This window comes from Pinus tabuliformis, chromosome 2_2 (assembly GCF_031772625.1).
Source record: "Pinus tabuliformis cultivar Carrire ecotype Pingquan chromosome 2_2, CPIR1, whole genome shotgun sequence".
Lineage (NCBI taxonomy): Eukaryota > Viridiplantae > Streptophyta > Pinopsida > Pinales > Pinaceae > Pinus > Pinus tabuliformis.
The window spans coordinates 378,580,801-378,604,383 of record NC_142300.1 but is presented as its reverse complement, the minus strand read 5'-3'; the positions used below and the strand labels follow the sequence as shown (position 1 = coordinate 378,604,383).

At 39.1% G+C, this 23,583-nt stretch overlaps 1 protein-coding gene across 1 annotated transcript in view; it reads right to left on the bottom strand.

The window, feature by feature from the left end:
• Window positions 1-22,850, bottom strand: part of LOC149192825 (Haloacid dehalogenase-like hydrolase (HAD) superfamily protein) — a 119,878-nt gene extending 97,028 nt beyond the window's left edge. The window contains exon 1 of the mRNA XM_089404719.1: window positions 22,336-22,850. Coding sequence (XP_089260845.1) covers window positions 22,336-22,701 — 366 coding nt within the window. The 5' untranslated portion in view covers window positions 22,702-22,850. The remainder of the gene's footprint in view (window positions 1-22,335) is intronic.
• Window positions 22,851-23,583: the final 733 nt, after the last annotated feature.

Genomic DNA, 23,583 nt, shown 5'->3' with positions numbered 1-23,583 from the left:
TGATGCAAACATAGTTTTCAATGCTACTAATTCTACACATTATCAACCTATGATAGATATTATCGCTTCATGTGGTCCAACCTTCAAAGGCCTTAGTTTTCGTGATATTGGGGGGCCACTATCACAAAATAAGGTTTGTTACCGCTCAATTTAGCAGGGGTCCTAGGAGAGATTCCAATGGGACTACTACTAGGCCAAGTGGAAACAATGGGACAAGGACCCACTGTCACCTCAGTCGATGTCCCCTGCTCTCTATAGACTTTCACCGATGGGAGGAGTCCCATTATGGTGGAAATCACTAGAATGATGAGGTCAATAACCATGCACAATGTGATTTCCAAAGCCCATTCAAAGGAGAGGCTCAGATAATAGGTTGCTTGTTTTAGAAGAAAAAGAACGAATCTTCAAGAAAGGCTTGAGGGAAGGATGACCTCACGCTTAGGAATATTCAAAATGATGAATGCCTAAGATCAAAACTTCTAAAATCCCTCACTTGTGATTGATGTGTTTATACTAGGGTTCAAAGTGAGGCAAGGATGGCTCGTTCAATCGTAAGATTCAATTAAAGTGTGAGCTTTGGGAGAAGCTAGGGTGACTTTCCACGAAAAAACCCTTGAGAGAAATATTATAAGAGACCAACGGTTGATAGATATATCGCGGTAAAAGCCCATCCAATAATCGCCTATAATTAAGAGAAAAGGTTTTGAATGATGAACTACAAAGTGCAAACCTTTAAGAAATCCCCAAGTCAAAGCAACTTCAAGGGTTCCCTCTTGGTGTGATAGCTAGGGCATCAATTTATTTGAAATTCCACCGTTGGAATTCATTCAAAACTGGAGCATGCCTAGAGGAGACATAAATGAAGAAATTTGTCTGCATGAAATCCTATAATTTCTCATCCCTAAAATTTCGCACTAAGCCCTAGAAAAACTCCTTATCCTTTGGTGATAAAGAAAAGAGGTGAAAGAGTGATATTTCGTGTGATCACCAAGGATCTAGGACCAGTGCCTAGCTATTGGGAAGATTGGGGTCAAAATGATTAAGATTTGGGAACTTCGCTCTTCAAGGAGCCCTAAAGAAGCAACTTCACTACTAATGAATGCAGCTACACGACAACTTTAGACTTTTATACTTCGATATGCAAGATTTGATAAAGTTTCAAGGTAAAAGGTGCACAACCTACCCATAGAAAAAATTGTTCTTCTCGCCAAGATGAATAACATATGCAACAAGCCAAGATTAGAAGTGTTTCACAAATTCGCATTAATTCTAGGGCACAAGAAAAATAAAAGCATAGTGTTCCATACATTAGACATATATTATCAAGAAATTCTCATGAAAAGAGCACTTACATGACAAGAGAGTATATCCATCCATCACATTTGCAAAATAGAAGCTCCAAGAGAGATAGCGAAAATATTCCACACATCGAAATGCATTTAATCATCCAAATCATTCCACAAATTATAGGTCCAAAATCTTTAGAAAGATATATCCCAAATCCAAGTGATGATAAATGAGAGAGAACACCTCTCTTATATTTATACAATCCTCTAAGGGGTTTGAATAGCTTAATGATGCCTCTATAATAAAATAATGTGAAAAATAACAATATTTTTGGTGACAAGCCCACCAAATAACTCCATAATAAGAATAATTAGCCTCTCAACAGGGACGAAATGATAGAAAGATAGATAAAAGGGTCATTGGAAGGCCAAATGAAGTCCCTCATGTGCCAAAATGAGTAGGAGGGCTCCAATAACAGTGATGAAGGGGGTGGCCCCTTGATCTCCAAGCAAATGACCTGTGGTGCCCCTAAGTGGTTGTGGGGGTACAAAATCATTCTCATGGGTCTCCAACTAAATCAAACAAGCATGTATCCCATCTACAAGGGTTGAACAATGATGCAAGCCCTCCCTTTGTCTCCCATGGTGAGACACAACCCCATATGGGCCTTGGATCAACTACCAAGTGTGTGGTGCAAGAGTGTCGCCGGTTTGACAAGGTGGTCCAAGTGCATCACCATCATCAAATAAGTAGGACATGAGCGAGCAATGAATGGTGTTGAAGGATCCAATGGCATGGCTATCTGCTTTCTGCTATAGTGGAGGCTCGTGGCATGGCTATCTTCTTTCTACACACCCTACAAATGCCCGTATAGCTTGGACCCTGTATAGCGAGACCAAACCCAAAGATGATGTCCCACCTGCAATCTTGCATAAGATCCAATGCATTTCCTCACCTTCCAAGTTCAAGAAGGGGGTTAATCAAGGATCCTATCAAGTGGTTTCAACCTCTAAGGAAGTGACAGGTTCATGGTACATCCGTCATGTGTCAGGTATCATGTGATATAATGATGGAACGGAGTGGGGCACCAGAGAAGGCTCCAAGCCATATGCCATGGTACAAGGGTAGCTATGATGAGGGAAGCCCACACTTGGGTGTATAGATGTAGGAGGGAGCAATCGTCGTACATGAGTTACCTCGGCCTTTGTTTTTCCACCTTTCTTCGTATTCCTTTTGCCTTTTATTGATTTTTTTCATAACTGCTCGAGGCTCCAGGGAATGAGAGCATGATGTGAATGATATAGCAATGAATACCCCCTTTAGGTTGGGCAATTCATTTCCCACCAGGGGTTGGGACAATCATGGGTTCCTCAATGATGCAAGGGGCTCATACAGGGGCCCTAGGAACCACGGTGATGGCTATGATAAGGGGTAGAGCTCATGTTTGGCTTTTGCCCACATGCTAAATTTTTATGTTTGGACCATCTTTTGCATTTTATGGTAAATTTCCTATTGTAAGTGGCCAAATTATGTTGTTAACGTTCTTTTAATCTGCATCAACCTTCGGGTCATCTTTCTAGGCCCGACCGAAATTGTGGCAAGGGGAGGGGGAGGCTAACTCCTTGTGGACCCAATGGACAAATGTGGACCTAGATGGGAAATATGTGAAAAGGGGCCATGATGAGCGAAGGGGGAGTGATGTATGTGATGTCAGGAAGCGGGACCACGCAACCAAAATCAAGGTTTCCCATGTAGTGCCACTCCTAAATTTAATAGCCAATAAAGGAAATCCCATCGGACTAGGATACAAGATTAACCACCAAGTTGGACAAGGGGACAAGAGTACAGACCAAGCCCATTCTTTCCGCTAAATCCCCCCATAAGTAAGAAAAACTACCCACTACCTAAGTCACCTGACACAGAGATTCGGGATTCGTAGGATACGGGGATTCGAGTGTCGGATTCGGACACGTTGACCCCCCAGAACAGGACACATAGGATTCGTTATATATTATTTTATTAAAAAATATATGTACATATATATATTAAAAATTAGATATTTCTTACACAAATTCTAATTAATGTTACAAATTCATTGATTTAAAACATAGATCTTCATCTATAGCATGCATAGTACATACAAAATTTAAATACATGTTAGTGGTCACATAAATCATGATTCATAAATGAAAGACAACCTACAACTACAAGATAGTAAGATAAAGACACTGACAGTTGTAGTGTTCTCATTAAGTCATCATTAAGGCTGATCTCATCATATAATTGAATGTTATATACTTGGCAATAAATTGCAGCAGTCTAATCTCTTGCTGACAGTGGACTAACATTGGTATATCTTAAAGTCTGGTGCATTCATTAGTCCTTCATTGGTTTTCTCATGCATTATTGTGACATGTTGAAAATATATTGGATAGCAGATTGCATTGATTCTTGAAGATAGCCTTGTTGGATTACTATTTGTCCCTCTCTCATTTCTTCACTAGTTGAATTGCACATTCCTTCTCTCTTGCATTTCATTACACGATTAGCTTATCTATTGATTGTGCTTAAGAAATCTTGAAGACTTCTCTTGTTCTACTTGATAATCTGGTAAGTAAAAGAGAAATCCTAATAAAGCACACATAGGCAACAAGGAAGTATTGCTATCACTATTTTATTATTTGAATCCTGATTGAAAAATGGTATTTGTTTAAATTAGATACAAGCACTTTTCACATTTGCAGTTTCATTAAAGCAGATCCTAATTGTGATCTCCTCTTGCATTTCTCTCTTGATAGCTTGTTGTATCTCATCCATCCTTGTCATCTCTCATTGATTTGTAAGCTTTTCTAATTCACTTGCAGGTTGCATTTGTCTTATACTTATCACTTATTCTTGTCTTATAATATCTGTTTAAAGTGATGAGATCAGCCTTAATGTCCTGCAGAATCAAGACATGTTGTGTCCTAACGGGATTTGTATGGGATTAGTACGAATCCCATTAGGACACGATGTGTCCCCTTCTGGGATTTGAATCCCTAGCAAATCGTGTCCGATTCGCAAGATTCGAACACGTGGCCCCTATATAATGAATCCGGTTACTTAGCCAACTACATAATGAAAAGTTATACCTTCAGAGTTGGAAGGCCCGCCTTCAAACATACATCATAACAGAAGGGAAAGGGTGCAATACAGCTGGCTCAGGTGGCAGAGATGGTGGGCACATCGAGCTATCTCGTGGCTGCAAGGTGTTGTCGGATGAAAACAATGTAGGAGAAAATTTTCTCTCATGGCTGTCACCCACAAGTGATGGGTAACATTTAACTCCAACTGGCACATGATCTCTTAGTAGAGTGCATGAACGTACTCGAACAGGGAGGTCAAGAGAACACCAACAATCTCTTGTGACCACAGACCTATTACTTGCACTTCAAAGACTAAGCACACTGGCAGCATGTTTTTGTAGCGTCTAATGATTGCCCATGCTTTTGTTAGGCCATAAAAATCAACAAGAAATAAAATTTGATTCTAAATGCAATTTTAATCTAAATGCACTTAATCTAGCATGAGAACATAATATGATGATGTTAGCTATGCAAAAATCAATATGCAATGCATCCTACTCTAACATGCATGGCTACATTGTGCAAATGCTAAGTATAGTCATATAACCAATGCAACCAACATATGATTAAGTCAATATAAAAGCACTTTCCCTTATGCACCATTATGAGGTAGAGGACCCAAACATTACGTTTCCCATTGCAATATTTTCTCGATGAATGGTAAGGGTAAGGGGCGGGAACATTAGAGGACCATGCATCAAGGGTCATGGATGAGGAGAGAAAGGAGGAATCCAACTTGTGCAACCTTTCTTGCAACGAGAATATGGATTATTTAATGACCAAGCTCATAAACTTTCTATGAATAGCAAGCTCGAGCATATCCTCCTCATGGCATAAAGAGATAGATTGGTCAAGCACATCGACAATCACATTATCCTGATTATCTAGGAAGGAACAAGGTGGACTACAATCATTGTATCTTAGAAAGAACCACAACCCCATTTCAGGGCATGGGGAAGGCTCCTCAATCTTATGGCTCCTAAGAGATCCATAAAGAGGGGTATCAAACTCCCGTTGGCTATCATGATCATAGGATTGAGAGTTATCATCTTGAAACATATAAAATAGGCCTCTCCAATGATCCATTTATGCAAATCTTCATAAGATTTTAGATATGGATACGCCAGGGTGAACTTGAAGTGCCTTGAGAGATGCTTGCTTCACCCTACAAGCATTAACTTTGAAGTTCAGTTGAGAACTAGGGCTTCGTTCTTCTAACGGAGTCGCCAAGAATGATATGTCAATATTGTCATATGGGGAAAAAGACACACGTCTCGTGTCCCCAGCAACGATGCCAAAAATGTTACCACTCAATTGAGCAGGGATCCTAGGAGAGGTTCCAAAGGGACTACTACTAGACCAAGTGGCAACAACGAGACATGGGCCCACTGTCACCTCAATCGATGTCCCCTACTCTTTAGGGACTTTCACCAATGGGAGGAGTCTCGCTATGGTGGAAATCATTAGAATCATGAGGTCAATAATGATGCACAATGTGATTTCCAAAGCCCATTCAAAGGAGAGGCTCAAATATTAGGTTTCTTGTTTTAGAAGAAAAAGAAGGGCCTCTCCAAGAAAGGCTTGAGGGAAGGATGACCTTGGGCTTAGGAATATTCAAAATGATGAATCCCTGAGATCAGAACTTCCAAAATTCCCCACTTGTGATTGATGTTTTTATACTAGGGTTCAAAGTGAGGCAAGGATGGCTCATTCAATCGAAATATTCAATTAAAGTGTCAGCTTTGGGAGAAGCTAGGGTGACTTTCCACGAAAAAATGCTTGAAAGAAATATTATAAGAGACCAAGGGTTGAGAGATATAATGTGGTAAAGGCCCAACCAATGATCACCTATAATTAAGAGAAGAGGTTTTGAATGATGAACTACAAAAGTGCAAACCTTCAAGAAATCTCCAACTCAAAGCAGCTTCAAGGGTTCCCTCTTGGTGTGATAGTTGGGGCATCAATTTATTTGAAAATCCACCGTTGGAATTTGTTCAAAATTGGAGCATGCCTAGAGGAAACATAAATGAATAAACTTGTCAAGACGGAATCCTAAAACTTGTCTTCCCTAAAATTTTGCACCCAGCCCTAGAAAATCTCCTTATCCATAGGGAACAAAGAAAAGAGGTGAAAGAATGATATTTCATTAAGTTAATGTGATCACCAAGGATCTAGGACCAATGCCTAGCTATTGGGAAGATTGGAGTCAAAATGATTAAGATTTGGGAACTTCGCTCTTCAAGGAGGCCTAAAGAAGCAACTTCACTACTAATGGATGCAACTACACGACAACTTTAGACTTTTATACTTCAATATGCAAGATTTGATGGAGTTTCAAGGTAAAAGGTGCACAACCTACCCTTAAAAAAATCGTTCTTCTTGCCAAGATGAATAACATATGCAACGAGCCAAGATTACAAGTGTTCACAAATTCGCATTAATTTTAGGACACAAACAAAATTAAAGCATAGCGTTCCATACATTAGACATAAATTATCAAAAAATTTGCATGAAAAAAGCACATACATGACAAGAGAGTGTATCCATCCATCACATTTACAAAATAGAAGCTCCAAGAGAGATAGCAAAAATATTTCACACATCAAAATGCATTTAATCATCCAAATCATTCCACAAATTGCAGGTCCAAAATCTTTAGAAAGATATATCCCAAATCCAAGTGATGATGAATGAGAGAGAACACCTCTCTTATATTTATACAATCCTCTAAGGGGTTCGAATAGCCTAATTTAGCCTAATGATGCCCCTATAATAAAATAATGTGCAAAATAACAATACTTTTGGTGACAGGCCACCAAATAGCTCCTTAACGAGAATAATTAGCCTCTCAAAAGGCTAAAATGATAGAAAGATAGCTAAAAGGGTCATTGGAAGGCCAAATGAAGTCCCTCATGTGCCAAAATGAGTAGGAGGGCTCCAATAACAGTGATGAAGGGGGTGGCTCCTTGATCTCCAAGGAAATGACCTGTGGTGCCCCTAAGTGGTTGTGGGGGCACAAAATTATCCTCATTGATCTCCAACATAATCAAACAAGCATGTATCCCATCTGCAAGGGCTAGACAATGATGCAAGCCCTCCCTTTCTCTCCCATGGTGAGACACCAACCCCATCTAAGCCCTGGATCCACTGCCAAGTGTGTGGTGCAAGAGTGTAGCCGGCTAAGCAAGGTGGTCCAGGTGCATCACCATCATCAAATAAGTGGGACATGAGCAAGCAATGAATGGTGCTGAAGGATCCCATGGCATGGCTATCTGCTTTCTGCTATAATGGAGGCCCATGGTTCTCAACGCATACCCTACAAATGCCAATATGATCCTCTGAGGGGCTTGGACCCCGTATAGGGAGACCAAACCCCAAGATGAAGACCCACTTTCAATCTTGCATAAGATCCAATGCGTTTCCTCACATTCAAAATACAACAAATAATTAGTGTAATTGAGCAAATGAGCTTACAAATCATGGAACCAAGAAGGCACTTCATAGTAGCATGCCTTTCCATAATGGGCTTTAGATTGTACAAGTGTCTCCAAGTTCAAGAAGGGAGTTAAGCAAGGACCCTATCAAGTGGTTTCAACCTCTAAGGGAGTGACAGGTCCACGGTACATCTGTCATGTGGCAGGTGTCATGTGACATAATGATGGAATGGAGTGGGGCATCAGCGAAGGCTCTGAGCCACATGCCATGGTACAAGGGTAGCTATGATGAAGGAAGCACACACTTGGGTGTATAGATGTAGGAGGGAGAAATCGTGGTACATGAGTTACCCTGGTCTTTGTTTTTCCACCCATCTTCATATGCCCTTTGCCTTTTATTGATTTTTCTTTTTCATAATTGCTCAGAGCTCCAGGGAATGAGAGCATGATGTGAATGATATAGCAGTGAATACCCCTTTTAGGTTGGGCAATTCATCACCCACCAAGAGTTGGGACAATCATGAGTTCCTCAATGATGCAGGGGACTCATACAGGGGCCCTAGGAACCAAGGTGATGGCCATGATAAGGAGTAGAGCTCATGTTTGGCTTTTGCCCATGTGCTAAATTTTTATGTCTCGACCATCTTTTGCATTTTATGGTACATTTCCTATTGTAAGTGGCCTTATTATGCTTTTAACTTCCGTTTTAGCTGCATCAACCTCTCAAGCATCATTCCAGGCACGACCCAAATTGTGGGCAAGGGGAGGGGGAGGCTAACTCCTTGTGGACCCAATGGACAAATGTGGACCTAGATGGGAAATATGTGAAAAGAGGTCACGATAAGCTAAGGGGTAGTGATGTATGTGATGTCGGGAAGTGGGACTACGCAACCAAAATCAGGGTTTCCCATGTATTGCCACTCCTAAAGCTAGCGGCTAATAAAGGAGATCCACAGGGCTAGAATATGAGGTTAACCACCAAGTTGTGCAAGGGAACAAAAGTACAGACCAAGCCCAATCTTTCCACAAAATCCCCCCACTAATACATGCCTAGAAATGTCCGTGATCAGTAAGCAAAAATACCCAACTACATAATGAAAAGTTATACCTTTGGGGTTGGAAGGCCCACCTTCAAACATATGATCATAACAAAAAGGCGAGGGTTCATAACAGCCATCTCAGGTGGCGGAGATGGTGGCACATCGAGCTATCTAGTGGGGTTGCTGGCTGAGAATGTAGGAGAAAAAATTTCTAATGGGTGTCACCCACAGGTGGTGGATAACAAGGTCCAAAGAATAGATGAATATATCATAGAGTTCAAGTAGTCATGGACAAAAACAGGTTGCACAATCCTGTCTAATGGATGGACTAATGGAAGATCCTGCACCATTCTCAATTTCTTAATTGCTTGCCTAAAGGAATTGTTACCCACCAAAATGGGCAACCCTATATGAGAAAACTTTTATCCTATTCTTGACAACCAGTCGGTCAGCCACATAGCCAGCAGCCCCTAACAACCACCATTAGCTAATGATATGCCATTATATCTCTGCCACTTGCATTAGCCATATGCTTCTCACCCATCCGACATGAGCACATGGACGAAGATGGGCTTCCCTCAAAAGGTACCTTGATCATTTCGCAATCGGGTGCTTATGCGTGTTTGTATTTGGGCATTTGGTATGGATTATGGGGTCATCTAGAAGAAGGATGGGTTTTGACAGTGATCTTGTTCTCTCACCTTAAAAGGGGGGTTAATCTTCGATCCCATCTAGTGGGACCACCCCTAATGGTCCAGTGGCTATAGGAGGGGCACCACTTAGGAAGCCCTGATCGAGAGAGGGTAGTTCCATGATCATCTATCCCTATGTCATACTTAACACTTTCCATCATACATTACAAGCCCTTATCATGCCTCCTTTCTTTAGGTTCAACTGACCATTGGTTCTTTGCGAATTGGCACCCATATGTCCACATAACTGGGTAGGGGCCATAAACTTTGCCCTAGGAGGTTGATGCAGCTAAAAAGAAACAAAAAGAACATATCATGGCCACAACAAAACCAAAAGGAAGAAAATAAAAATGCAAAATATGCCCAAGGACATAAAGATTAGCACGTGAGCAAAAGCCTAGCATGAGCTCTATCTCACTCATTATGGCCATCACCTAGTTCCTAAGCACATGTTGCTCCATTACATCAAAAGAAAGAACCCTTGCATGGCGCAACCCTGATAAGCGATGAACTGACTCATCATTAAGGGGTAATGCAACTGCTATATAATTCAAAGTAAGCTCTAGACCTTGAGCTATGAGCAGTAATACAAAGAAAATCAAGAAAAAGTAAAAGGCACACAAGAGGGGTGGGAAAACAAAGGTCGAGTTGGTAGCACATGCATCCACACATGCTCCCTCCTCATATCTATTCACTCAGGATGTGGATAGCCTCATCAATCAGTCCCTTTGACCATGGCAGTTGGCCATAAGGTCTTATCCCCTCCATGACCATCATTGTTATTCATTAACACCTATCAATTGAAGGGTGGACTAAGGAAATGTTATTTCCCATTAGGGACTAGAAACACCTAATAGGGTTGTCCTTTAACCACTCTTACCTAGGGAGAAAACACCATTGCGAGTTCAAGGCCCTGATTTTGGAAGGGGATCCTTATATGTATTAAATTGACCATGACACTCAAGCTTGGTTCACTTAAATGCAATAATGACTTTTGTCCCTAATGATTGGTTTCTTTCACTAGAACATGTATTGTGATTGTCAAGTGATTCAATAGCCCATGTCTTCGACACCTTTCCACAGGTACCTAAGACATTAGAGAAGCATTGTGACTCTTGGGCCTCCTAGCAGCAACAGCATTTGACACATGTACCAAGGCACCACCTGAACCCAGGATGTTGTAATACTTTGCAGTAGATTTGATGATTCTTCAGGATGACACACCTGGACCCAACATGCCCCCAGGCTAGCCTTACACCAATTGATGGATGGCAGTTGATTCAGGGCCCAAATGAGGATCGTCTCACCTTCAAAGTCTAGGGAGGGCTAATTGCACCTGAAAATCCCTCAACGCTAGAGCAGAGATAGAGTTGGAGACCCATAGAGACCACTTTGCAGTGCCCCAGCTAGATCTTGGGACCATAGGGGGGCATTGAGGTGAATTTGAGGGTCAACCCTCAAAACTTGATTTTAGATGCTTCTACATCATCTTGGACACCTCACAGCACTTGGACCTGGAATTTGGAGCTTCTTTCATGCATGACGCCAACCATAGAGAGCTAGTGGCTCACACATGTGGGCTTATTAGAGCAATTATGGTTGAAGCTAGTGGGTTGGCTTGTAAGCCAAGCATATTTTGTAATTAAACTTGTTTTAGGGGTGTCATTAGGCAAATATTAGATCCTACTCATATAAATAGAGAGGCTCATCCATTTCTAATCATCACCACTTGTCACTATTTAGGCCCTCTTAGAGATTTTAGCCTTCTTTGTATCTTGGAGAGATGTGATTCTATGGAGTATTCTTTGTCTATTGGAGCTATTTTCTTGGCATTGGAGAAGTTATCTTGGATCAATAGTTGGTTATGCATACATTTCATCTTGTATGCGCACATTGTTATTGATAAATTTTTAATCTTATGTCTAATGTATGGAATGTATTGGTTATCTAGGGTTTTTCTATTGCACCATTGATTATTGAAGATTAATTGTATAGAATCTAGATATCCTCATTGTATGCATTACTCATGTATGGAATGTGAATGGTAATCCCCTTGGTGAACTCTTGTTATAGCTCTCCCAAGTGTCTTTGATCCCTCACAAAGATAATAGCTAGGGTTTTGTGCTAAGGCATCAAAACATCCTTACTCTTTTGCAAGAATTAGCTAATCTATAACATCCATAGACTCCATCCACCCAAGGACTAAGCACTAGCCTTGTCAATTTGGTGATCAAACGTTATGTTATTCATAAATTGAATTTCTCTTTCTCTTTCTCTTTCTCTTCTATTTTCAGTCCTCTTAAGGATAAGTGGCCTAAACTAGGGCTTGGAGCAAAATTAGCCTAGGAGAAGAATTTCTGGTGGTGGAAGGATTCAACATCAAGAATATACTAGGTTGCCTCAAAATCAACCTTCTTGGTGGCTAAACTATCCATTTTACGCCTTCATTTTTCTTGTCCTAGCTAATTTGCCCTAGGAAAACCCTAGGTTGGCTAAGATTCAACTTGAGGACTTTTTGAAGATTTCACATGCCAATGGCTTGCTAATACTCATTGCTTGGAAACCTTTTCTTGGCACAATGACCGTAGGACAATTCATTGTGCTCCTACTTCTCAAGCCCTAGGTCGAGAGTTCCCTAATTAGGCCTTTCTAGAGGATGCAAATTACTTTGTTCTCCTTAGTTGAATCTTGTACTTAAGAGTAGCCATCCTTTAGAAGCCACTTCTGTCACCTTGAACCTTTAAGCCTAGAATATCTCTCATATGTGACCTAATCTATTGGGAAGCCTCACATTGGTGAAATTCCATAAAGAGCAGGGGATTGTTTGTGGTGACAATGGGCCACACCTCATTGTTGTCACTTAGTCTATGCTTTCCTTGTAGAGCACCCGTCTACAAGACCTAGTAGACTTTGTGGCAACAAGAACCATGTTTCTTAAATCTATGGATACATTTGATTAGATGAAGGATGCACAAATATTATCTTGTCTTTTGGATGAAGTAGTTGTGCAGGTGGTAGTGAGAATGTTGTGCAAGTCATCACAGACAATTCCTCCAACTATGTTACATAAAAAAAGATGTTGGAGGAAACATTGATCTATAAACTATTGTGGACATTCCACTGGACAATTCATCATAACAAATCTCTTAAAATAAACTAAAATTTAAACTATGAAGGGTTAACTCCTTTTGGAGTCTAGATTTGTTATTATTGTTTTATTGTTTATGCATGCCATAGATAATATGCGGAAAAATAGAGAACTAGGAAATACAAATACACACCAATCACAAAAAACACCAAGATTTTCTTTGGGAAACACTTTTGGGAAAAAAACCAACTAGAAGGCGAGGATGCTCTGCTTTCTTTTTCTACAATGGAAATGATACAAATACAAATGAGAAGGCACTCTCTATGGAGTTTCCTGAGACTTGTGGCCATGGGCTACTATGGAACACAAACCCCTCTATTATTCTCTCTCTATCCACTCTCAACTACTCTTCTCTACTATGGAAAAAAATGCACTTGAATAGAATGGAACCCCTTTTTCCTCCTAGTGGTCTGGTTATAACACAGCCCAATAACCAACTAGGGGTTAGATTTGACCCATTCAACCCTCAACATGAGTTTCAACTCGACCCTTCTAAAGTCTTCTTCATAGTACCCATCTCACTAGCCCCTTATCCATGAGTAACGGGGGCTGATGTGGCATCTTCTTGAATTATGGTGGCCAATCACAATAGGTCAACTTCTAGGAAGCAAAACTTTTGCATCCAAACTCCAATTGGCGCAATTCTTACATCGTTAGAAAGGTCTTTGAGTGCCACAAGATTCACCACTTATGCAGAAACGTTTTACCCCATTAAAAACATCTTTTAAGGCCTCAAACTGGCCCTGGAAGGTTTCAGACCCTAATTCTCCAAACTAGGTCTCACCAAGAAACTGCTCTTGTACGCTAATTACTTCAATTTTTCTACAATGAAACCATCAGGATGGAAGAAAAATTATATAATGATCCAATCTAGATCAAAAACACCCCACCATTTGGTGGACTCTATGTGCAACCCATTGTTTGCGCCTCATGCTTGAGGATATTGGAAAAATTGAGTGGGTGAAGAAGAGTGTGGAACAAGCAAAATTTGTAACAAGGTACATCTACAACCACACCTAGGTTTTGAACTTTATGAGAAAAAACATTGGGGGTAAAGAGATTGTTCAGTCAACTATTACACTATTTGCAACAAATTTTCTTTCATTGCAATCTATTGTTCAACAAAAAGGCAACTTGTAGAAGGTGTTTTCTTGTGATGAATGGAATGCATCTCAGTGAAGTAAAAGAAATGAAGGGAAAAAGGTGGTTAACAAAGTGTTGAAAAAATAATTTGGAAAAAGGAAAAAGAGATAGTATTATTCAGTGAGCCTCTTATGAAAGTATTGCGAAAGGTGAATGGTTATAAACAAGCCATGGGTTTTGTTTATGAGACTATGGATCAAGCCAAAGAGCCAATAAAGTTATGATATGGAGATAAAGACAAAGGTATCTTCCTCTATGAAGAATCATTGATAAAAGATGGAACAAACAACTCCATAGACCTTTACATGCAGTTGGCTATCAATTAAACCCAAGGTATGTAATTTCAATTTTTTTTTTCTATTATTCATTACAAAAGCTTAGCCAAAGATTCAAATTCAGTTGATGAATACCTTTTCTCTTTTGAATTTTGAAGGTACCATCATACAATAGATTTCGAAGCATATGGGGAGGTAAAACAGGGATTGTACAAATGCATTGATCTCATGGTTCCTGATCCCAAGATGCAAGATGAGATTCATAGCAAACTCCTGCATTTCAATGACAGTATTGGTACTTTTGGCATGTCTATGGCTATATTAAGAAGAACAAAGGATCCATCAAATAAGAAAGTTCAAAGTTTTCAAATTATATTATTCATTGGAAAAGTTGATTCAAAGTTTCAAAGTCATTTGCTAAAGCTTCTTTGCCTTCAACTCTTATTGCAAGATATTGTTGGGGACAGCGAGGTGGCCAGTGCCCTAATTTGCAAGAACTGCAATTTGGATATTGAGCCAAATATGTAGTGCTTTGGGTGTGAACACAATTGAAACATTTTTGAGCTTATACACACCAAGAAGTTGAATCCTTTGGAGATAAAATGGTCGAATTATATGGTTTATGTTCAATACAACCTTAGGTTGAGGCACAACCAAGTGTTGAACAAGACCCCTAAACCAATCAACATAGTCTTGGATAACTTTGATTCCCCATTAGTGTGGGTTATGGAGAGTCAAGCTCCAACATTTGACAATGAATACCCTTATTGGATGGACTTGGACCCACTTCAAAAAAAGAGATACCTTCAAGGCGAGGGGAATCAAGCAAGAATCCCACTATAGAGTCTAGTCATTCTGAGGATGAAGAGGATGAGGATTCTGATCCTAAAACACATGAGCTCTCCATGACCCACAAATCGTTTCTAGAAATTCCACCTAGAAGTGTCTCAATTAAGTTATTAGCCTACTTTTTTAATATTTCCTAAGTCTAAACTTAGCAACTCTGCTTAATTAATCAGAATTAATTGAGATAAGATGTGAATCATCTAGAAACTGACACGGATCGACAGGAAAATAATATAGGCCCTTGATTAAGTTTTAATTTTGGTCGTTGGAGGCCCAACAAAGGATTAAAAGAAGAAGTCGATGGGTAGATGGAGAGAACACTTGTGGAGTTCGATTTCCTTGGCAATTTGATTCTAGAGAGCAGCATCAATTGCCGAAAAGCTAGAGAAGGAAGCATAAATAGTGAGGGGCAAAGAGAGTGAGGCCGGAGGAATATTTCTAGATCGGCGAGTGCATTTGCAGAGAGGCTGAAATTTCTCTAGGAAGCTATGCAGAGGCAACGTAGAGGCTTCATTGGGCAATTTGATTTTCTAAGGAAGGAAGACATTTTCAATTCCAGAGGCCAAGCAGAGGTTCCAAAGTGCCAAAGAAATGTTTTCCCAGTCAGCAAAAGGAAGGGCAGCTTGATTAGCAGTTGATTAGGGAGGCACGTGTGGCAAGCAACTTCAGGTTGACGCAGAGCATGCGCAGACCCAGTTAGACAGCTTGCTTTTCAATGGCAGTGGAATGTCGGGATTGCTCGAGGTGAGGGTAATTTCCATCAAGATATTCTTGCCAGTATTTTCTTTGCAGGATTGCTAGTTTGGGCATCTAGTTGTACTCAAAATTTCTCACTGCTGCATAATAATAAAAACCCTCAGTCGCTGCACCAATTTTCCCAAGTTGGGATTTTCTGGGGACATTTGTCCAAAAATAGTTGTGTCAATTTTTATGTGTGTGCTAGCATATTTCTCAATTTCCAGTTTATCTTCCACGTATTTTAATTTGGTGAAAATTGTAGTAGAGAATTATTCGTTATTTGTGTGGGCAAATAAATTGTTAATTAACTTACAGTTAGAAGAATAATTTCTAGTTGCTGCAATACAAGTTAAAAACTTCACAATAATTTCTATGTACCTAAAGATAAGAGATTGAAACTTACCAAAGAGACTCACACCTCCAAAGTTGTAGATCATTTTGGTACTGGGAAAACAATAGCCAAATTGCAAAGGTATGTGTATGATAATAGATTTTTGGTGGCTTTTGGACTACAATTTGGGAGAAGATGGGAACCAAGTTGAAGAGACCTATAGTAATCCAACCACAAACAGATGGGAATACATAAGCAATGAATAAGACATTGATTTATCTTGTGAGAGGTTACAATCAGAAGCATCCAAGAACCTAGGAGGAGAATTTAATCTATATTTAGAACTCTTATAAATAAAGCAACCAATACTTCCACCAATAAGTCCCATTTTTTAAACTTGCTTTGAATATTAACCACAATCACCTCTAGATGTTGTATATGCACCACAAGGAGGAGAGAATGTAGCTATCATAGGAGAAGCATTAAAGGTTGATATAAATTTATTGACAAGATTAGGCAAATCCAATTGTAGTTACAAAATACACCAAATAAATGATAAGATAAGTACAAGGCTAGGGATGAACAACATTCTGATTAGTCTTTTACTTTGTTGAGTGCATGGTTGGGGGTTTTTGTTTGCTTTCTTGGAACACTTTTGTTGATCTTCCACACCCTTCCCTTAATAGCATGTTCATCTAGTCCTTTTCAACTTCAACATTCTCTTTGTCATCTTCTATGCCAATTTTGGATGTCGTTCATTGATAGTGTGGAGCTATTTGAGCCCCTACCCTAATCACTCTTAAATATACACATTTGTGGAAATATTTGCTTGCTTCACCAATTTTGAAGAGTTTCTTATGAAAATTTTATTTGTTTTCTTGGAGGCTACAAATTGAAAGAAGGATTATGCATTAAGAGATTGCATATGCCTTGTTATGGTGATGATGTTGTCAAACATTGGTCATTATCATATTCCCTACCCAATCAAACATTAAAGAGGGATTATTTTTTATTTCACAATAATGGTTTGCATACCATCAAAAATTATTGCGTCCATACTCATACAACATTTTTACTGAAAAAGGGAAATACCAATCTAGATTCAACAACAAGAAAAAGGAGATCAACGAAAAATTTTAAACAACCAAACAATACCAACCTACTTATGAGTCTGCAAGTATATAGTCTCACATATTGAATTTATAAAAATACTCTTCAACAAAACATACTAAAATTTATCAGAAAAATAACTCCCAAAATGGGCATCCTCAACAAAGTTTGCCTAGGTTGTCATGCTTCCACCTTCACCACTAGTATTAAAGTCTTCTAGAAGGCTAGATGTAGTAGAGTCATCAAAATGGCCAAAAAGGCCAAGTGTAAGAGGAGATTCACATGGGTCTGGGGCGAGATGCATGCCATACTCATAAAATCCACACTCATAAAATCCACACTCATAAAATATTTTTACAAAAAAGGGCAACACCAATCTAGATTTTACAATAAGAAAAAGGAGATCAACAAAAAAAACTTAAACAACCAAGAAATACTAGCCTCCATATAAGTCTACAGGTATATAGTCTTACATATTGATTTTATAAATACACTTCGACAAAACATACTAAGATTATCAACAAATTAGACTCTAGAATGGACATCCTCGACAAATTCTACCAAGGTTGCCATGCTAGCATCTTCACCACTAATATTAGATTCTTCTAAAAGGCTATATGAAGTAGAGACATCAGAGTGGCCAAGAAAGCCAAGGGTAAGAGGGAGATTCGCATGGACCAAGATGCAGACCACCAAATCAGATAAGGCATCCAAAGAGATGGAGAGTTCCAATTATTTCAAACATAGAAGTATAAGAGTGACCCATGATTCTTTCTCCCAGTCTCATAGGCCAAGTATGTGCTTCCCAACTTCAAGAGTATGCTAGTCTCTATCCTTTTTGGCCTTGATTTGCTTCCATTCAAAGCCTTTCATCTAATTCTACCAAGACAACGCTAAATAATTTACCATTCCCAAGGCCTCCACTATACTATTCTCACATTGGTGGAGGGATTTCTTTAGTCCATGCATTTACCTAAAGACACAATAAAAACATGTAATGTCCCCAAATTTTGAATTATTAGGCGAGGTGGTTAGGAGGGTTTTCCAAAGCTTGTGTCAGCCTGGTCATAGGAGTAGGAATGGATTACTCCATTGGTGGGCCCGGAGGGTTTTAGAGGAATTTTATGGGTCCGACTAGGATCACATACCATATTTCATCATCAAGATCAATTCTGCATGGTTCGCTCTTGGTTCCGTTGCATTCCAACGATTTTCGAAAATGGCGTTAATAACAGGCATATTTCAATTATTTATGCTTAAGGTGTTGTTTCAAGTTGATTACTTGAAGAAACACCATAGTGTAATAGCTCGTTGGAATTGGGGTGAAAAGATCTACAAGATAGAATGATAAAAAGGGTCTTTGGGTGACCATTGTGACCGCAAAGGCGAATTAAGCATTTTCCAGCATTAAAAGTGACTTTAATTAGTTTATAAAAGTCACTTTATTATATAAAGAAAGAAAAAGCGCTTTTAAATATTTAATTGGAGGAAAAAGGTAAGTGAGTTATAAAAAAACAAAAAAGAAAAGAACAAAGGGGAAGGGGAAGGTGAAAAGACAACCCTAAACTCATTAAATAAGGAAAATGGGGAGACTATCCTCATTCGTGCATTGTGAGTTGGAGAAAGAGCTCTTGAAGAGAGTTTGAAGGAGAAGCTGAGGGTTTGGAACCCTAGCTGCCATAACAGACTTCGGTGTTGCAATGAAACAACCTAGTTTGGGATTTGTGAGTGAAATCACTCAGATTTCACCGTAGAGCTTCAATGGAGGACAAGATTTCCGGAAATATTGAGGCATTCCAATGTTATCAGTTGATTTTATAAGCTTATTTGGTGCTTTCTATTTCATTTGGAAAGTTGAAAGATCTCATGATAGTCTAAGCACATAAATCCAAATTTGGGCCTGTGAGGACGAATTCCACTGTTAAACAGAGGTCAAATTTATTAGTGGGTTGAAGTTCAAAGCTGAATAAAGATCGAGTTTCTCATTTATTGGATTGAGTTCTCTTCATTTATGTTGTTGTTCATGTTCCTTAACAGCTAGTGCGAAGTCCTTGTGAAAGGGACAATTTCCCTTGAGTTAAAATGCTGAATGTGTGGCTTCTCTGTGGGCTGCGAATTGGCATCATTCTTGTGGCTGATTCTGTTAAATAAGGGCCAAGTTTCCCCCTGCTCACAGCTAGTTAAACACACTCCACAAGGTACCACATTTGGAGAGTTTTGCTGTGTTGATTTGGATGTTGTTATAGAAGAGAGAAGGAACAGGTTTACTGCCTGCTGGTTGATTTACCCCTTGTGAGTTGAGTTTAGCAGAGTCAAGGGATGTGTTTATTAGCTTGTTGTAGCTGATACCAAAAAGGCGAATTAAGCATTTTCCAACATTAAAAGTGACTTTAATTAGTTTATAAAAGTCACTTTATTAAATAAAGAAAGGAAAATATTTTAAATATTTAACTGGAGGGAAAAGGTAAGTGAGTTATAAAAACAAAAAAACAAAAAAGAAAAAAGGGGAAGGTGAAGATGAAAAGACAACCCTAAACTCATTAAATAAGGAAAATGAGGAGACTCTCCTCATTCGTGCATTGTGAGTTGGAGAAAGAGCTCTTGGAGAGAGTTTGAAGGAGAAGCTGAGGGTTTGGAACCCTAGCTGCCATAGCAGACTTTGGTGTTGCAACGAGGCACCCTAGTTTGGGATTTGAGAGAGAAATCACTCAAATTTCACCGTAGAGCTTCAATGGAGAACAAGATTTCCGGAAATATTGAAGTATTCCAGTGTTATCAGTTGATTTTATAAACTTATTAGGTGCTTTCTATTTCATTTGGCAGGTTGAAAGATCTCATGATAGTCTGAGCACATAAATCCAAATTTGGGCCTATGAGGACGAATTCCACTGTTAAACAGAGGTCAAATTTATTAGTGGGTCGAAGTTCAAAGCTGAATAAAGGTCGAGTTTCTCGTTTATTGGGCTGAGTTCTCTCATTTATGTTGTTGGTCATGTTCCTTAACAGCTAGTGTGAAGTCCTTGTGAAAGGGTCAATCTCCCTTGAGTTCAAATGCTGAATGTGTGGCTTCTCTGTGGGCTGAGAATTGGCATCATTCTTGTGGCTGAGTTTTGTTAAATAAGGGCCAAGTCCCCCTGTTCACAGCTAGTTAAACACACTCCACAAGGTACCACATTTGGAGAGTTTTGTTGTGCTGATTTGGACGTTGTTCTAGAAGAGAGAAGGAACAAGTTTACTGCCTGCCGGTTGATTTACCCCTTGTGAGCTGAGTTTAGCAGAGTCAAGGGACGTGTTTACTAATTTGATGCAGCTGATACTGAGGTGCTGATATACGTTGAAGAGGTAGCCAAAAATCTGCCAGTAACTTACTCAAATCTGGTATCTCCAATGCTGAAGCGAACTGTGAGTTAATGCCATCATAGACAGTGCATATATATATCAGACTTTGTTTGTGTACTAGCTCTTCCCTTTATCTAGCACAAATAAGAGGTTGTACAGGAGGGTCCTAAATTTGTGATAGGTTTATAGGGTTTGACATAAGGAGACGTCACGCTTTGGCTCAGTGGGCTAGCTCGAGTGGTTGAGTACTTTGAGATTCATGCAGGAGGTCTCAGCTTCTATTGTGTGCCTCAGTTGATGTCCTAGCAGGTCAGGTGCCATAATCAGCACCAACAGGTCTACACTGGGTATCATCTGCGGAATGCAGGGAAGTGCCCAGGGGTTTCCCGGATAGGTTTTCGTTGGAAAAAGAAAAGAAAAAAAGCATCAAGCCTTCATATAATTAGCATCCTTGGTGTCCAGCAACATTTCTCGTATTAACTGTTCTGCAGCAGCTCTCTTTTATTGTATGGATAACAGATATGATATGACAGTGTTGTCCAGCAGCAGTCTTCACTGGGCAGTTTTGGATACTGAAAACAGTAGTCCTCCTTTAGTACGACAACTCATCTGGATATAAAGCAATTATAATAACAGCTACAGGTTCTGCACCTTCATGTGGCTTTTGTTTCCTGTTTTTTTCCTGTTTATAGTTTCGGCTTATACTCGAGACGTAATAATTAAGGTATACGCATAACTGTAGCTGGAGAAATCCCTGTAGCTAATGAGTGCCATATTTCGATGCCATTAATGCCAATCACCTTTCAACATTAAAAACTTGTCTTTTCTGTCTCAGAAACCACAACAGCTATAAGGGCAACCTTTAATCTCATGGAATTTGAAGATTTGCCAATCTGGCTCTCTTATTTCCAAACGAGCGATGGTGTGTTCACATGATAAATCACTTCCGATTGCTGTTGGATTTTTCTTTTTCCAGCAATGATCAGATAGAAGCCTTTCATTTATTAAATATCCAATAATTGCCCAAAAATGCGCAGACTCTATATGCAGTGGTTTTTGTACTTTTATTTGGATGTTTGATTTTGTGCATAAAATTCATCTTTACAATAGTTGCTATAAAATAGCGTCAGAAAAATAAGCCCTATATGACCACAGCAGAAAGCTGCAACAATATCACAAATTTCAACAATAGTTAATAATTCAGCCAAAAAAATTGCAATATTTCATTCATTCCCCTGTATTTTATTGGACTTAAAAGTGTACCTTCGTGGGCTTTCCCGTGACCAATTTATCCCCGCATAGCAGGAAAATTCGTTCGAATTTTCCTCCCAAGAATTGGTACATCCATCTCAAATTGAAGACGACAAACTACTAGTTTTAAACAATAGATGGATCATAATGATCAAACTTTGTATTTAGCAAGTGCAGATCTCCCAAAATGTGGATGTCTAATAAACATGAAACTATCTTTGAACCCTGAGCTCGAAATCAAAATGATTTATCCATTTATGTTTGATTTTATTTGCTTGTCCCAGTAAGTAATAAAATTCTCTGTAATCAAGCCACGAGAATTATATCCAGAACAACCTTTGAAGGAAAAATATGCAATCCTTTCGGAGGCACAAAGCTGAGAAAGATCTAGAGAAGGATAAATTATATGAAAATTCTGTCGACAACTTATAACCATTTAATGACCATTGCAAATTCCAAGATTTGATCTTTGGCAGGGCCAAAATGTTCGCATCCACCACGACAATCCCATCGTCTTCTAATTACTCAATTTCAATTCAATAAATTCCTGGCTTTAAGAAAAGAATCGAGACTTACGGTGAGCTTGTTGGCGTCCTCATGGGCGGTATGAGGAGGAAGCAAATCTCGGTACTCTTGTTGTTCCTCTTCCAGCTGCTGTTGCTGTCCCTCGGGGGCGATTAAAGAGCGGAAAGGAGGAGAAGCAGGGGAGGCGCAGAGCCACGATTTGAAGCCTAAGAATGCAATAAGGCGGGCAATGTTTGGCGTATTTTGTTGAATGAAGTCCGCCACGAGGTGAACGAAGAAAGCCAGCCAGTGTGCACAGGTCGTCCATAGCCAGCGGGCGCAGGCGTTTTCTTGTTTTTGCTGCTGTTGCTTCTGGTCGTGGCCGGATATACGTGCATCCCCCATCTCTGTTGCTGTAATTTGCAAGCGAGGTCTCATGTTCGAACCCTGGCAGATATCGGAGGATAAAAATTGCGCAGCGAAAAACAGTTGAATTACAACATTTGTCAGGTCAGCATATGCTCCGCCAACCGTGGAAATAAGATTGACAGAGACACATTTACTGAGGAGGCAGCTGCGTATCCAACTCGGCTTCTTTTCGTTTTTTAATCGTGTACTTCACTTTATTCGTCGAATCTTTCTCCGCCGCCGCACTTGCAAAGAGCATGTGGCTCGCGTGTATAGCTCATTAATTAGCATTAGTGTAATATACTCCGCGCGTATAGCTAATTAATTAGCATTAGTGTAATATACTCCGTGCGTATAGCTCATTAATCAGCATTAGTGTAATATATTAGAAGCACGGTAATTTTAAGTAAGGATCCACATGATACTTCGAGGTTAAATTTAACTTAGGAGCGAGGTTCTTAAATTTTTTTATATGTCATTAAAATTTGACTTAGCAGAGTTTTAAAAATAAAAGAAAATGATGCTAAAACAGTCAAAGTTTAATTTTGTTATAAAAAATTTATGTCATTAAAATTTGACTTTAGTTTTAAAAAGAAAATAAAATGATGCAACAGACAGTCAAAGTTTATGCAATTAAATTAAATTTATTTTTAATGGTATGAGATTATTTAAAATAGTTTAGTTAAATTTTTAAATTATTATGTAATTTATTTTTATGAAATTGTAAAGTTTTATTGTTTGAATTGTATATATAATTAGATTAATGTATTAAAAAATATTTATAATTTTTCATTGGTATAAATTTACTAATTTAAAATTGTAATTTAAATAATTCTATTTTAATTTAGAACAAAATTATTTCCACAGATGGCTAAAACATAAAATGAATAATTTTATTTAATTTAGAATAAA